This window comes from Conger conger, chromosome 5 (assembly GCF_963514075.1).
Source record: "Conger conger chromosome 5, fConCon1.1, whole genome shotgun sequence".
Classification (NCBI taxonomy): Eukaryota; Metazoa; Chordata; class Actinopteri; order Anguilliformes; family Congridae; genus Conger; species Conger conger.
The window spans coordinates 47,651,082-47,669,054 of record NC_083764.1 but is presented as its reverse complement, the minus strand read 5'-3'; the positions used below and the strand labels follow the sequence as shown (position 1 = coordinate 47,669,054).

Genomic DNA, 17,973 nt, shown 5'->3' with positions numbered 1-17,973 from the left:
GACTGCAACAGCCTCCACAGGCCGCTTGGCACCTCCCCCTCTCAGAACCTCCACATCACGCTCACGACTACTGTCTGTTCTGGCTCCACGGTGGTGGAACGAACTCCCCGTTGAGGCCAGAACTATAGAATCTCTCCCCACCTTCAAGCGCAAGCTGAAGACACACCTCTTCAAGCAGCACCTCTCCCCATCTCTCCCTACCTCCCTGTGAACCTTAATTGTTGTCTCTGTGACTTGCTTTGTGTATCGGTATTTTTAGTTGGCTAGGTAAGCAGTGTTTGGATAGTTAACTTTGGTCACTTTTGCTCTGTTTGTTTGTTTGTTCAAAAAAAAAAAAAAAAAAAAAAAAATGGCCCTTGTCCTTATCTTTGTTGTACAGGTAGCAGTTGAAGTTGTACTTCCCTCTAGGGTCTTTCACCGAACTTATCCCTGGCTATGGGTATGCACTTTGTTGTACGTCGCTCTGGATAAGAGCGTTTGCCAAATGCCAATAAAGTAATGTAATGTAAAGAAGAAACTTCCAAAGAGCATCCAATGTGAAGACATGAGGGTGTCGAGGAAATGGAGGGTGACTGAACCCTGCCTGCCCTGACCTATCCTGCTCAGATGGTGGATCACAGTGCCACCAGCACAGAGATAAAAAACTTTCAGGAGGAGAGTGGCCTCAAAGGTCCGGCCCATCCCTGTCACTGCAGTGGCTAAATGCTCTGTGATTAAACTTGAACTAAAACCAATGGTAGCATTAGGCTAGTAGCCATTTCTTAGAAGAAATCAGTCAAGCACTCAGTCAATATCCCCCTATCCTCTTATCCTCCCTACTTCGGGATGCCTGGCACCTCCCCCTCACCACAACTGCACTTCTCAGTCACAACTGCTGTCTGTTCTGGCCCCACGGTGGTGGAATGACCTTCCTGTGGATGTCAGAACAACAGAGTCTCTGACCACTTTCAAAAGCAGACTGAAGCTTCATCTCTTCAGGTTGCACCTTTCCCTCTCGATCTCAGCACCATGATTATCCTTGTGCATGCCATATATTATAATGGCACTAGTTATATATAGATATTGTTGTATTGTATTGTATTAGATATTGTATTATATTGTTGTACTCTGGGTATTCTAGCTGCCAACCGTGGTATGCTAGTTCATATGTTGATGTATTCTTCAAGGGTTCCAATTGTATCTGTATGGTCACGCTAGGACTCGGAACCGTACTGTCCTCTAGGGTCCTTATCACACTTCACACTGTGTTCGATCTGCACTTTGTTATACGTCGCTCTGGATAAGAGCATCTGCTAAATGCCTGTAATGTAATGTAATTATATGAATGAGTGCATCTCAAGTGGACGGACCTAGTCTAATTAATTAAAATGACAAACTCCAACATCAATAAATCCCTGACAAAGCACAAGTGCTTCATTTTCAAGCAACGTTTGTATGTACTGTATAATTTCTTGCATTTTCAACATATGCAGTCATGTGACGTGCAGTCACGTGACGTAAATGAGCGCATGTTCTCAATCACTTTTACCGGGTAAAATAAAGGTTAGATAAATAACTTAATTAAAAATAAAAGACTAAATGCAGGCTAACTTGTGCTAAACAACAACCAAAACACAGTATGAGTTGGTCTGAGTTCAACATACTAACAAAGCTAATAATACACCATTCACATGGTGTTACACAGGTCCCCTCTCAATGGACCCCCACAGATAAGACTCCCTTCATCTTACGTCCCACATGCAATGACTGCCACTCAGTTGGTAGACTGGCTTCCTTGACTTTCAACATCAGGGCTCTGATCCTCTTGTTGACAAAGGCCAATAACAGACTGCAAAGGCAATCAAAAGCCTAGAATCAAGACTAGGTACAGAAAGCTCTCCTGTGCCTGCAGCAAGGAAGCAATTGAATACACTTGATTAATCAGAAACACCTGCAAAGCCAGATGTGGTCCCCTGAAATAGAGGGACTATGTATACAATCATTTCAACATGGTGAAACCAAAATGTATAAAAATATCCTTCAATAAAAGCTGTGAAACTGATTACAACTGTAAATCGTGGAGTGCAGAAAATAAATTATTTGTCCCAAACATTATGGACATATCCCAAACTGCAGCCTTGGAGTAAATGGGACATAGCTGTTCAGCTATAATCCAATGAAAACACAATCTCCTTGATAAGATCATTGATGGACAGCGCACTATGATTTCCTTTATCAACTGTTCACAATAACTTTAAGAACACTTTTAAGAATATTTTGCCTCTACAGAGTAATTTTTAAAAATCACTCTCAGAGCTCTTTGATTTCCAATCTCAACTCATTGCTCATCACCTCAGCTTAAAAATAAGCCATGACTGGCAGTACACACATCAGAAGAGGCTAAAGTAATGCAACAAATCCAGAAATAATTGTATTGCAAATTTTAAAAAAAGGACAAAGTAAAATGAAAAAATAATAGGTGTACGTGCAGGTATGTCTACATTCACTACAATGACACAATGCAGTCCCTATAAGTCTAGATATGTGTTTTGTTACCTTCTTTTGTGTGAATAACTGTTTTCTTTTAAATAAATAAACTATGCGAGGAATATCATACCATTGTGAGTATCAAAAGTCAGAGCCCTAGAACAAGACTGCCCCTGGTACAGGATGTGCTGGATGTTTGACCTGGCTATTGGTTGCAGCGCCACATCTTTTGGAGAGGCACTGAATTCCTGGGACTGACAAGTCATGCAATGTTGAGTAAGGCCCAGCAGAGGGCATCACATAGAGTTTCTTCTTACCGAACCTGGATCAGTGCATACAAACCACCTTGCCTAGTCGACAGCATGCAAGAAAACGCAAGAACTCACTTGTAATCAGCATCTGGGGCCACAGGCAATAGTCAGTCAAGCAAGAGCTGCTGTTAGTAGTCCCAAATCCAACCAAAATTTTGAAATTAAAAAGCGTGAATATAGCATGGGGCTCAAATACAGACTGTGTGAAATAAGGGGATACTGCACAGAAGCTAAAGACTCGGACAAAAACACAACCCATGGTTTTGCCATAAATAAAGAATATGAGCTATATGTGTGTGTGTGTGTGTGTACAGTCAGTACATTTTTCAAATAAATGTACTGACGAATGAGACAATGAGAATCTCCCTTCCTTATGCGCACTTGCGCACTTATCCCTGTTATGGGTATGCACTTTTCACTTTGTTGTACGTCACTCTGGATAAGAGCATCTGCCAAATGCCATTAACGTAATGTAACGTAATGTAATGTCATTGTTCCGGGCTACTGCCTGAATACAGAGAGGAAGGTTAACAAAAACAAAACAAAAACAGGATTTAAACAAAACAATCTTGGGGTGAACACTGCAGACACCCCTGTATGTGAGAGACTTAGATAAAAAGGTGTGTGACAGTGAGTATTTGGATTGATTAAACCAAATCAATATAGAATCAATTATGAAATGACATTGGCACGTTAAGCACCTATTAGCAGAGCATAATGAATTTTTTGATGAAATGAAAACTCTCATTGCCTCGAATGGTGAGTGGTGGATATTTTCGACAGGCGAAATACTTCTCCATTCAAGCTTCGAAACGAAACTCTCATTGGTTTAACCGAAACGACTGTTCCCGTGGTTTGTGGTGAAAAAAACCCCCAAAAGCACACTGTAGCCTACAACCAGAAACGTTAGTCGGACGGACAGCGTACGCGCATTTAGTGACGATTAAAAATGTAAACCCTCGATCTCACGCAGTGCTCCTTTTGAGGACTCTTAAGAAGTATTTATTTATCTTTAGGCTATATAAGCCGCATTTTTAAATACACTAATATTTCAAAATATACACATTCATTGTTAACCACGCGAATCTTTATCATATTTTTGCTCACGAACAACGAACTCGATTTAAATGCCACAAACTTTATGTTCGCGCGCTCATGGTTAGCATCAGCGAATGAACTTCTAACTACTGCAAGCATGTGAAAGTTGTTTTAAATTTTTGCGGGGAGAGGGGCAGAGAGCTGACCTGAAGACGCTGGACTGAACTCTCCTGGTCACTTCTTCGCTGAAGTCGAAGTGCACTCTGCTTCTGTGACAGGGAGACCTCCGAAACATTTCCCTGAGTCTACTATCCACTATGCATGATACAAATAGTGACGCGATTACAAACCATGCCGTACATACAAATTCTCTTCTGGATTGCGAGTAGTTTCCGCGAGGTGGATGAAACATGGAGAGCAGCTAGACCCGGAATGGATAATAGGGAATGGACTCAAGCAGCGTTGATCTGTCAAAGGGCAAGATACAGTCATGTTCAAACGCGGACGTTCGGAACGTATGGGGTCAAAATTTCAGTCCCAAATATAGCCTACAAAATATATATTTATACGTTAAAATCAATGCCGTATGTTACAAGATACACCATACTAATATTTCCTTAATTGAAAATACACATTTCATTAATCCAACCCATTTCAGAATATAATGGAATTATAATTTATTTGGAATACAAGGCCTAATAATAGCTCTAAACCGGCAAGACTGGTTTTCATGATTCCACACAATTCACCCCCAACATGCATATTCCACAGCCGGAAATGCAGTAAATCAATCTCCCACAGTTGTCATAGCTGGGGAGGTTTTGTTTTCCCTTTCTTGGAGGCCTTTAAAGGAATGACTATTAAAAAAAGCCTTAATTAATGCACTTATTCATGATTGTATGGCAGCTTTTCCTTATTGCAAACTTGCTGACATCAGATTCTTAAAATGATTTGGCATTAATTTCCTATTTACAGAACATACATAGCCCAATGTAGAAAATAATTATAAATATTTAAGATTAGTAGGGATTTTTGCACAGCATGAATTATTATGAAATGCAGTCAAAATCTCTGTAATAATGCATTCCACAGTGTCACATTCCTACTGGTTCAAACCAATCAGCTATAATTAAACGGTGTGATTTCATTTTATTTAACATTTTGGCCGCATAATAGTATTAGTGGGTAAATTGTATATGTATGGCTTAACAAGGCCAGCTGTTTGCTGACTCTTCCCAGCAGAACAGAATGTGTGGACATCAGGGGAGGGAGAGATTTGAGGGAGAGAATTTAGATCCTGGAGGGAGACTGCAATAAAAGCCTTTTCATACAGCAGAGGCAGTAATAGTGTCCACTGAAATATAATCCAAGACCACATTCTCACGATAGGCTGTTATATCTGGAACACACTAAGCAGAGAGCCCATTTAGAGTTCCATAAGAGTAAACACTATAGCATTTATTTTCTTGTGGCATTGCATCATTGTCAGTACATCATCAGATGTGTGTGTGCGTGTATGGTTGGTTCTAGGATTTTCTCCAAATATGATTGTAGACCTCTGTGAAAACACACTTGGGGATTGTTGTTCTTCATTGTGGGGGCGGCACTGTTTCTTCTGGGGATCAGAATCAGATGTCTTAACATGGTTTTGTGGAACCATACTAATTGCTGTTGGCGGTTTGACAAAAGTGCACTCCCACTCCTCCTGTGTCCAGTAGGAGTTAATGGAAGCCAACAGCAGCCTAGCCAGCAGCCAACAGAGTGCATGCAGTAATATATATCATCTTTAAACTTCTGAATGAAATACCACAATATCAGCTTAATGAAGCCAACACAAGAGGTAAACAAGCTTAATATGTGAATGCCTGCAAGCACTCTGCAATCAGACAATCAGAGTACAGCCAAAAAATGAAACCTGTACAGTTTCACCACAGCCACTAGATGGCAGTCTAATACAGTGTATACATTACTCTGGTCACAGCACATTGAAATGATCGTAATAGGTCAGTGAAACTAAAAGTTGAATGCAATGCACTTCCCACTCAGGGTCATATAAGACTATTGCAGTATGCTGCAAATTTACTTCAGAAAAAAATGACGTGAAGCGGAACAGTATTCTGGATTTTGTAAATGTTTACATAGCTGACACCAGGTCAGCAAGCCACTTTTGGGGAACAACACATGCTCCACAGAATCACTTGTAAGGCCTGGACTGGGCGAAACTAGCCTAACTGCCAGTCTCTGCTGACAGCACTACAACCAGTCCCTATAGCTAGCTGACTCATTCTTTAATGGCACTCTTCTCTATAGTGCATTGCGGTCCGGTATTGAATCTGGACGATGCCAGTGGCAGCTGTGGTAAGTAGCCCCATAGGGCAGTGAATAATTGCTTGTACCATTGTCCAGTCAGGAGAGGCCCTAGGTATTGGGAGTCTTGTTTCATCACACACCTCTTGTCGCCTCTGGTCAATAAGGCAGCCAAAGCAAGGGAGTGACGCAGCGTCTCTGTATATAGTCTTCATTGATTTATTATCAGACCATGCACTCATAATTGGTCTCATGAGCGACAGTGATGCAACTGAATCAATAGGGCTCATGAACTTTTATATTCATAGTTTTATACTTATATTTCAAGACAATCCAGCCAATCTGCCTTTAAAATTGGATGCAGTATGGTTCATACTCATATTGATTAAGGCCAGCACTGCTGTAATACCAAATAGATGATTTATACAGGTGGATATTTCACTGGAGTAATTTTAAGTATATTTGCCCCAGCTTGTAACAGCAGTGCGCCAACCTGGATTTAAACCTGCCTCTCCCAAGCACAGCCAGTTCCCTAAAGGGGCAGTTCACCCAGAAATGAAATTAAAGTATCCTTTTTGAGATTTGCAGACTTTTTGGACTTTTTCACCGTGATATAATGGACCTCCACAGCTCTCATCTTTCATGCTCATCAATGCAACAGCAATAAACTCAACAGGAACGTCTTTTTCCCAATATATCAATATAGTTACTCATAGACATGGACAGAGCTCAAAAAATGCACACTTAATTCGAGAACTAGTTGACTGACTGCAAGCACACGCAAGTTTCCACCAAAGAAACACAGTTTGGCAAGTTACTGACCAAAACAATGCGACGCGCCGCCCAAGCACTTCACCCAGAACACCGGTGTCCTTCGGCGAAAAACAGTGAATTAGTTCTCCATTAAATGTGCATTTCACATCCTTTTTACACACTACCATCCTTTCTTCCTCATACCCAGAATTCCTCAACACTGTTAGCACTGACAGGGCCTTTCGGTCCGCTGTCACGGGTGTTGTGTTCGCTGACCCGAGCAGCGCTGATGTGACTCTTTATGACACGCGGGCGCAGTCACTGTGGCGTGCCGCCGGGAACGCCGCAGGGCTGGGCCGCTAATCGCAGTTTCCCCCGCCTCAGTGCCAGTGACCTGAAACAAGGGCCGCAAACCCGTCACCACGTCAACACGCATTTGTGGCCTCGCTCGACTGTTCAAAAACGTCACCGTTAGAACTGTTTACTTCCCCTTGTTTCATTTCTAATACAAAAATACAAACATCTAATACAAATGATCTGTTGTGATGCTAATAGCCATGATATATCTGTACTATGTCATCAGAGGTGTACAGCAACAGATACATGCTGGGGCCTGTAAGAAATCATTTACTTGAGGGTGATGAAGTGAACTAAACTATTTCCTACACAGTCCATTAATGCATCCAAACCTTGTGCCGTCCCTCATTTGAAGTCTCTTCAGACTGGTTAAAACTAAATAAACATAAATAGTTTATCGTTAGAAGTGTTTATATTAAAGCCTGAGAAACATGGAACTATATGATTAAAGGCCTGGCCTGGAAGACCCTTTCTCTAGATGTGACTAACCTCCATGTCAAACACCATTTCTCATGCCTATTTCATTGGACATAGAAATTCAGACATGCACGCTAATGTTGCATGGCATGTCATTATGAACATGTGATTTATGACAGTGTGATTTATGACAGCTTCCAGCTGTTAGTCATGTAATGGGAATGTAATGTTTGTATTTTTTGTATGTGGAGATGTGGTGGCAAATTAGTTTTCCCCATGGGGGATGAACAAAGTTATCTATCTATCATGTCTTACAGGAAAGGGGCCTGCAAGTTTACCTCACCCAAAAAAAAAAATTCGAAACCCTATGAAACACAGATCTAATGACTGTGTAAAACTGAACAAAATGTACACAACACACTGACCGCAGTGGAAATGTAAGCAGGCAGTGGGACTCCAAGCTGTGTTCTTTCAATTACATTTTATAATAACTCATATATCATACTCATTCCAAAAAATATATATATTTATCTCCGTGTCGCTTTCCTTCCAATCAATGTGTTTATTTCTCATTTAAAGCCTCCTTTTTCAGCTGGTAAAACCATGCAGAGCCGGGCATCCACTCTTCAGCTGGTTCCCAAAGGGCTGATTTGGCTCTCCAGGATAATTGAGCGCCACAGGCCTGCGTTGGGAGCGGATAATGAGATAGAGCTCTACAGCTGGCCACTCCGTGGAGACAGGCTTGTCAGAGAGAGCGCTGACGCGCAGGGCAAGGGCAGTCTGTCTTTGGTCGAGCAGAGCTGCATACTTTCCACTGACGCTACAGTGGCTGCAACGGAAGGTTCAGGGGCCCTACATACACAATAAACACACTGGAAAAAATAAGTCAGTCGTAAGTGTCTTCTTAGTCTTATATTTAGACTTAAAATCTTATTTATATTACTTTTCTTTGGTAAATGAGACTGCCAACGAGGTGAGAAAGTTTGACTCATTTCAAGATTTGCCAATGTGGTGAGAAAATTTCAATTGTCAAGCAAACTTACTTAAAACAAACTAATATTTTGTACTTGAGAGAAAATAAATCTTAAGTCTTATTACAATACAAAAAATGCTTGCTAAGACAGTCATTTTCTGTAGTGCATTTTCTGAAAAAGATCAAATTGAAAGCAATCAATCTGTCTGAAATTTCAACCAATATAAAATATATATTCTGCCTTCCTCCTTATGGTATCATCCAAAATGTCACACCCTCATTTTGAAGGAATTCAGGTAAATGCAAGTGACTGCAACAAACCACTAGTGCACAGTGGGAAATACAAATGTTTCATGTCATTAAACTGTCATTATTTGATGATTTGTTTACGCTATATCTATGCAGGATGTTCCTCCTTACAATTTTTTAGGGTAATGTGCTGTCCATTTTTGTATCTTTGTTCAATATTGTGGTTTTCACACCGCATTTTAACTGGCATACTTTTGCACTGCTCTTCTGTTGAATGATGGCTCCTTTGTTAAGGCTTCAATGACAAGTACAACTGTATCAAATGATTTGTGTTGTATACAGAGCGCTCCCATGACAGTAATTCCAAATGCATTGAGTGTTGAGATGTAGGAATAACTGGCCAAAGATCCCGATCAATAAAAGCCCCTCTGTTAATTAATGAGCAAAACAGGCAGCTCTCAATTTTGTATGGATTTCATCTGAGTGTCCTTTTGATGGTGAGGAGAGTGATCGGGGGGATCGTTTGTGGTTGCAGAAGGGAGTGGGGGGGTGGGGCGGGTGGAAACGCATTCCGCTCCTGCACGCTGACACTGCTTGTTGATGCAGATCGATTTCCAGACGCGGTTTCACGGATCGCGAATGCCCACGTTTCAAAGGGGTGCCCAACTGCCAGTCGCTGCTCATTGATTCCCCGGTGCTTTGGAAGTCACTCAGGAAGTGAAGGAGTGCGTGGAGAGATGTGGCCTCTCTTTCTCTCCCCCTCTCTTTCTCATACAGATCAGAGCCAAGGAGAACAAAAGCCAGTGGATTACAGAGGACTGCTTCGAAAGGCCCTTGGGCCCTCGTCCAAATGGGATCGAATGACACAGATACTGAGAAACCCACAGAGTCCCCGACGCACCCTGTGCAGCCACGTCGCCCCTCCCCCGTGGGGCCCCATGACGCAGCCCTCCGTGGGCGTGCAGATACACAAGGGTCCAATGGGTTTATATTGCACCCCCCCCCCCCCCCATCGCAAATCCTACATTCCTGCCCTACATGCAACTGATGTGTGCTGTTCTTCTAGGCCACTAAAGAATACATAGGGCTGTTCATTTCTAAAGTACCAGCAGCACACTCCCACAACCATCGTTTAAGATGTAGGGCCTAATTATGGAGGCTAATTAATTACACGTTTTCCGAGCACCTTTGATAGCCTGCCAGACCGTGGTATGCACTGTACACAGACACTGCAGCAGCGGTATAACTACCCAGATGCCCTTTGGAAAAACACACGTTTCTAAATGCTTTCTATTTACTTTCGATGTGGCAGTGTGTTAAGAGATGTAATACGCCTGTGTAATGTTTACAGAAAGTACATGCATGTATAGTCACATGTATGTGTCCAGCCAATGTTTTCATACGGTGATACGGAGAGTTGGGTGATAATGTGGGTTTGGTAGATTTAAGGCCACTGGGGCAGTTATTTCAACATGGCGGGGGTGGGTGAAGAGAATCAAGGTCAGGAGAAAAATCAGCTACGGTGCGACACCGCAACTAGTTTTCTGTTTGAGAAGTGAGAGAGAAAAAGTGAGCGTGAGAGAATGAGATAGAGACTTTTCACTAGCGTCGGGGAGCAGAGCTGAAGTTGCATCACTGGCCTAATTCGCTCCACAGTAGGGAGTCATCGTGACTTTCATAGCTGGCTTGAGCGTGCCGAGAGCCAGCTGGGAATGAGGACGGACTGGCAGGTATGTCGGATGTCATAACGACCTTATGTCTGCGGTTGTTCAACAAGAAATTCCGAAAAAATATACCGGTATTTCACATATTACACGGTGGAACATAAGCCGGAGGTCACAGCAAAGCCAGGCTGGTACGGAGAAGATGGATTTCACCCTGGTCCTGTCTTGCTAATCAGCTGGGACAAACAGAGACAAGCCCCAAGAGGCAGGGCAGACCAGCACCTCGGCATAGACATGAAACTCAAGAGCAGAGGAAACTGGAGCCCGATGCTAACAGTGGGCTTACTATAAAACACGGAAATGGATCACTGTCAACAACATATAGTAAAAAGGCAGGGAAGACCCTACCCGACACCCACAGAAAGAAAACAGTATGTACTGTATGTGCGACAACACATGAAATATTAACAAAGTAAAAATATAATAACAGCAACCATTGAACTTGGTGTGTAGCACATGGAAATATGAAGTGTAGGCTTGAGAAGCTAAACCAATGGTATTTAGCGGTGACCACACTCACAAGAATTAGAGGGTGCCGAACGATTAAGTGCAGATTTTTCAACACTGAAAAGATGTGCAATTTCATTAAAATCCAATTTATGGACTGTTTTATTAGGAATGACCAACTCTTCTGCAGCATGGTTACAAACTGTGTTGAGAGACAGGAAACACATGGGCATTTCTGAATCATCACAAAACAAAATAAAATATCTGCTGTTGGCTTCCAATTGTGACTGACTGTGGATGTGCAAAACCTTCACATCTTCCCACATACACAACACACTAGTCTCTAGAGTTTGCAAAGTATGGAGCAAGAGAGTGTGAAGAGCATGCCCAAATCAAGCACAGGGAGCTTTCCTATGCTGTGGCCATTGGCTGTATTCAATCAGTATTTGTCCTTAACTCTGGTCTACATTCAATCAGCATTTCACCAATTAGCAAAATGACATTCATTAAAACTTAGACTCAGTGAGCACTCTGTATTTATTAGACTTGTGTTTTAGACTTATTGGTCTTCTGCTGCTGTAGCCTATCCACTTGAGAATGACATGTTGTGTGTTCACAGATGCTCTTCTGTGTATCACTGTTGTAATGTGTTTTTATTTGTGTTACTGTCACCTTCCTGTCAGCTTCGACCAGTCTGGTCCTTCTTCTCTGACCTCTCTCATAAACAAGCAGAACTACTGCTCACTGGTGGTTTTTTGTTTTTCGCACCATTCTCTGCAAACTCTAAAGAACTGCGTGAAAATCACAGGAGATCAGCAGTCTCGAAGATACTCAAACTACTCTGTCTGGCACCAACAACCATCCCAAAGTCACTTAGATCACATTTCTTCCCCTTTCTGACATTTGGTCTGAACAACAGCTGAACCTCTTGACCATGCCTGCATGCTTTTATGCATTTAGTTGCTGCCACATGATTGGCTAATTAAATATATGTTCAATATGTGTGGGAGTTAGCATTTTAGCTCTGTTCTTGCACAAAGACATGCAGATGAGAAGTTGGTGTACAGGTCTACCTAATAAAGTGCTCACTGGGCATATAACCATCAAACTGTGTTTATGAGACAGAGTTTACAACAAAAGAACATCCACCCATTAATATGCAGAAGGTCGAGATGGAAAAAGGCTTTTTTGAACTTGGGTACTGAGCCTGGTAAAAGAACAAAAAAGCCTACTTAATTATGTGTGTGTGACTCGTTGAGCAAGCCTTTTTCCCTTCTTGAGAGACTCATTGTTTTCCGCTCCATTGTGTGTATGGGATTTCATGACACCATGCAGATCAACCAGGCTGCATGCAGAACATGTTAATCTAATCTGCCGTTAGCTGTCAGAAAACAGAGGCAAGGAACTACCGAGACTTCTTTTTACATGATAACATTTTAGCTTTGTTCTTGCACTAAGACATGCAGACACATGTATGCTGGTGATGTGAATCCCAATATCCACTCACTCAGCAACATTAAACAGTCGCATGGATGGGTCCCAATACACAAAAGACATACAGCAAATCAATCCTGCCACATCATGTGATGTTACCTGACCTGATATTACTATTACCTCATTACTTAAACAGGTTCTCTCCGTCTCTCTCACACATACAGACACACACGTACAGACAGCCACACAGACACACACACATGCTAGTGATTTGAATTCCAAAACATCCACTCCGTCAGCAACGTTAAAACAGTAACATGGATTGGTCCCAATACCTAAAAGACATAAATCAACTCTGTGACATCATATGATGTTACCTGACCTGATATTACCATTACCCCATATTATATTCACAGGTTCTCTCTATCTCTCCCACACATACAGACATGCACACATGTCCGGACACACACACACACACACACACACAGAGCAGGAGGTAATTAGTGGCAAACAGCAGTGGTCTGGCAGGGCACAGATCATCTGAGTACACCTGCCTCTGTCTGGCGCTGCCGGAAGCGACCGGCTGTCAGCAGCGGTGACCTCACCAGCAGAGCGCCAGGAGAGGCCATGAGAGGCTCAGTTACCGTGGGGATGTGAAACAACCTGCCAACTGACACTTTCACTCCACCTGCCCCCGATCCACCTGACATCGCCCTTTCACATCCAAACTAACCAAACCAACCAAACATCCTCTGGTAGGTTTCAGTGACTGCACCCAAACACCGACAAGCCTTCTCCTTTCTGCCCTCTCAAAAAAGGAAACTTTCTTCTGGGGAGGCTACTTTTTCACTAGGGAGTAACTGGTTCCCTGTCGTTACTGCAAAAAAAGGAAAACCAGACAAAGAAACCACTCCCCAAAAACTCCCCTCAGCTCACGTGGAACGACCCTGCAACGCACCTGCAGGAACATCAGGCCTCTGACGTAGACCCTCCGTGTTCCGAACACCAAGCTAGCTCACCATGTTCCGAACAGTGCAACTTTCATGATAATTAACTGTATAGTTACTTTCAGATCAGCTTTGGTTTTTGTGTGTGTGTAAGGTCTAGTTCCTTCTATTTTCATAAAAGCTTGGTGTGAGTGACGTAGGCGATCCATTTCAGCATGCAGTGACATGGTAATGTAGCACCCCTGCGGGTGGGGAAGCTGTTGCTAACGAGAGACTACAAACTGAGCATGCTTATATGGCTCAGCCTCCATAACAGAGTGCAAAACTGTAGTAGCTATGCTTCAGGTGCTGTTAGGAACATTGTGAATAGGTGTTCGGAACATTGTCAGCAAACACGGGGATGTTTTGCAGTAATTTGTTGTTTTCTCTATAATTCTTGGTCAAATTCACATCAATTAAAGTGTTTCGGTGTCTGAGATAGCCAATAAGCAACGGTAATCATAAACCACATTCCTCAGGAGAAAAACTACTATTCAACAGATGTTAAATTCTGGTGGAAGTGGGCACTTCTACATAACCGTTTCTCGTTAACAGCTAATGTTTGTAGACAGCATTTGCCTGGGGTTCTGCCCGGATCAGAAAAGCAAGACTGGGAGTTTAGCTCTCCTATATTTTATTCCCCCGTTTTCCACACAACACTGCTCATGAGTCTGATATTTGGCTGGTGGTGAAAGGGAGTTAAAGTGCTTTGGGTATAGAGAGGCTTAATTAGCCGACCACACTAAAGCAATCTGCCTCCATTGTGAGAAGGTGGCGATGAGGATTGGTCGGAAATTGGTTTAGTTCCCCCAACACTTTGAGGCTGCGATTACACTGTCTTGACTTTTTTTGAAACTGTTGGAATGCAATGCAATACTCAGCTTAGCTGTGGGAGGTAAACACACGCTGCATGCAGGGTAAGCAGAAGTAAACAGCCCTCTAACAGACAGTAAATAAGACTACAATACTTAAGTTAGTGAGGGTGCACTTCTATTGCGAGACAGGGAAACAGAATTCAAAACGCTTTTCTCTCACCTCTCGTAGTAAGGTGTATGCAAACTTGAACGCAACTTTGTCACAGTATAAAATGACATATTTTGACTCCATATGGAAAGAAGGCTCATTTATTACATACTGTAGTCTCATGAACCCGGAGATTAATCGATCCTGTATGGCAGTAATGGCAGAAATGGGCAGAGACCCCCCCCCCTGCAGCATTAACCACAAAATCAAAGGAGTCCCCAGGGATTATTTCTCGCTAATGAAGTGATGGAAATTTCCAGGGTGGAGTGGCAGCCGGTCTGGTAAGTTCCAGGTAATTTGAGGCTTGTCTACTCCAGCCTCAGGGGCACAGGAATGCGATAGTTCATTGCTTTGAGTCCACGGGGCATGACGCGGTCTACTGCGACTGACACGAAGATCTGCTCATTTCCCTTCAAGCTAAACGCCGCCCTGGCATTGTGTGACCAATATTAATAACAGTACAATGTAAAGATTAACATTTTAGAGCCTAACCATGAACGATTATATCGCAGGAGGGACTGCAGTTTATGCCACCAAGAAGAAGATTCTAAACTGAACTGGAGGCATTAACACTATTATTTTATTCCTGACCAAGCAATTCATCAGGCTGGGTGTGATGCTTAGTAGTTGAGGTAACATACAACTTAATTCTCATTAGCTGGAAATTTCATAAAAGATTCCAAGCATGAAGACAGAAAAAATATATATCTTACAAAGTATATAATACCAACAGTATTGTGGCTAGTTTGGACCTAGAGGTTCCAGCTCACAATTATTGTAAGCTAAGAGGGAGGGGACATTCTCCACAGCCAAGTATTCACATGGCCGTTGAGGGAATAGAATAAGCAGACTTATGGAAAATAAATTCTGCTTCGGCTCCTGTGTCTAAAAGAAAACACTTGCTATATGTGACACTACTAGTCACATTAAAGACATAACCAAATATTTCTGAAATCCTTCTAAATCAGACAGACCATTGAACAGGTGGGGAAAATGGCCGACCATGAAATGTGTTGTCACTGCATATGACTAATCCCTTCTGGCTAATGACAGCCCTTCATTCCGTGTGCAATGGCGCTCAGTCAAAGAGATGGCAGTGTTGTTTTGCGGGGCCCTTATGCGTCAGTTGTTTTCCTCGCCTCACAGGACAAACTGCACACTGAACCCCAATAAATCCACACTGGGCCCCAGTGGGCACGGAAGGTTCTGGAAAAAATGAATGCGTGTGCTGTAGGTCTGAGAGCCATCCGGACTCAAGCCAACCCAGAGGACAGAACAGGACCCGTGTCACCCCAGATGGTAGCAACATAATAACAAGGCTTGTGTGCCTCCACCACTAATCCAACCCAGCGAAGCCAAATGGAAGGTGCTCAGAAGTCTCTTGTTGCTCTGGTAACCGTATCTAACGACCTCATCTGGATTTGACACAAAGCAAACTGAGCATTGTATTTCCCCTCCACTGCAAATAAGAGGTTAAAATAGCCACACTGTACTGTATAGTAAGAGTCAACATATTGAAGGCAGCTTTTGGATGAGTCACTCAGCGTTTGAAGCACACTTAAGCGACGCGTTGGGCTCACTGAGGGAACTGTTGAGTTACTCACACGCTCTCAAGCGCCTACGAGGACGCTCACGCGTACTTCTGTTTTTTTTCTGCACTCGGGCGAGAGGAGGGTTTTGCAAGAACAACTTGTGCAAAATCCAACTATTATCATGTGTCATGCTGACCAGTTTCGCTGAAAACCACCTCCGAGCCATAGGGAACAGAGCATCTCATTGGCACATACTAAGCCTGGTCTTACTCACACAAAAAAAGCGCAAAAGTCCAGAAATCCAGAAAATGGTGGGCGGTCTTCAATGTTTACGAGCTGCATTGATAAACAACTTTGCAGCAAACAGACAATAAATGGACGTGCAGTCCATACATATATTTCAGACATTTTTTGTCATTTTGGCTCTGTACTGAAAGTAAACAATGAATATGAGGATAAAATACAGACTGTCAGCCTTAATTTGCAGGTATTTCAATCCATGTCAGGTGAACCACATAGGAATTGCAGCCTGTATTAAACATACTCCTCCCATTTTGGGGGACCAAATGTAATTGGACAATTGGCTGCTTACGGGTTCTTTTTAATATATATATACTTTATTGAACACCATGGGGTAATTTGACCTCTGCATTTGACCCATCCTAGTCATTAGGAGCAGTGGGCAGCCACAGTGCAGCGCCCGGGGAGCAATGTGGGGTTACAGGCCTTGCTCAAGGGCCCAACGGCTGTGTGGATCATTTATTGTGGCTAGACCAGGATTCGAACTACCAACCTTGCGGCTCCCAGTCATTTACTTTAACCACTACGCCACAGGCCACCCCACCAGTGGGAGCACACTGGTGAGCTCAGGAATAGCAAACACTCTGGTTGACCACGGAAGACCACTGTAATGGACGACCAAAAAATACAATGAATTGTGACAGAAAGATCAAGGACAGTCTCCAGGATTTAGACATAGGTGTGTCAAAGATGTCTCTGTAGACTGTCTTGCTAAATAAATGTGATTCTGCAGTGTTCAACATGCATGGTTGGAGAATTTTGCCACTCCTGTCCATTTATGAAAGGCACTATGTAATTGCACTAAAACACTCATAAAAGCTTAAAAGATGAGCCCGATGGAAACAGACGTGTCAGATTCTTGGTTCCTGCAAGATTACACAAACATTTCCTTCAACCAGTTTGCCATACTGATTCAGACTCATTCACACAAGCTCTAATTCAGAAGTCCAAATTCTTCTCATTAACCTGTGCATTAACCTTATATTTACTGGCATTTATCAGATGCTCTTAATCAGTGACTTACAGTACAATGCAGACAAGTACAAGGAGTTAACTGCAGTATTTCCACAGAGGGGAGGGGAAGTATAGTCCCATAGAGAATGCAAATGCTTGCCTATTCATCATTAAACCAAGTTATACAAACAAGACCCAAATGGTCATTCAACCAGACTAAATAAATAACAGCAAAGAACCACAGGCTCTGAAAACAAGGACACTGCACTTAATCAAGTGTTTGTACTATGCTGGATGGTGGATCATTCAGATATATCTTTAGTTGCGATTTCCTTTTGGGGTGTTACTGAGAACGTCTACAAAGCGGGAGGCAGGAGTGACAGAAACAGCCCCTCTGTGCGGAGAAGACTGACAGCCCCATATCGCTTCGCCCGTGGACTGGGATGAACCGAACGCTGAAGGCCTAGCCCACGCCGCTGACGGCTCGACAGCTCACGATCCCATCACCCCGCCTCCGTGGGCCGCTCCTCACTCCCCCGTTTAGGGAAGTGAAACGTCGCTCCGATGGAGGGAGGCGCACGTCAATCTCGCCTTTCACCCGCCGCGACGAGGCAGACACCGAGAGACAAGCGAAGAGGGGGGCGCAGCTAGTGTTGACAACAAAGCTCTCGAGTAGCTTAGAGAGGGTGCTACCTTTTCAGT

At 43.0% G+C, this 17,973-nt stretch overlaps 1 protein-coding gene across 2 annotated transcripts in view; it reads right to left on the bottom strand.

The window, feature by feature from the left end:
• Positions 1-17,973, bottom strand: part of LOC133129740 (cAMP-specific 3',5'-cyclic phosphodiesterase 4B-like) — a 114,543-nt gene that overhangs the window by 37,478 nt on the left and 59,092 nt on the right. Inside the window, exon 1 of one of the 2 annotated variants that reach the window (XM_061244012.1) lies at positions 4,022-4,130. The exons of the other annotated variant lie outside the window; for it this stretch is intronic. Coding sequence (XP_061099996.1) covers positions 4,022-4,110 — 89 coding nt within the window. The 5' untranslated portion in view covers positions 4,111-4,130. Of the gene's footprint in view, positions 1-4,021; positions 4,131-17,973 lie in introns of those variants that run through there. 2 annotated transcript variants of the gene reach the window in all.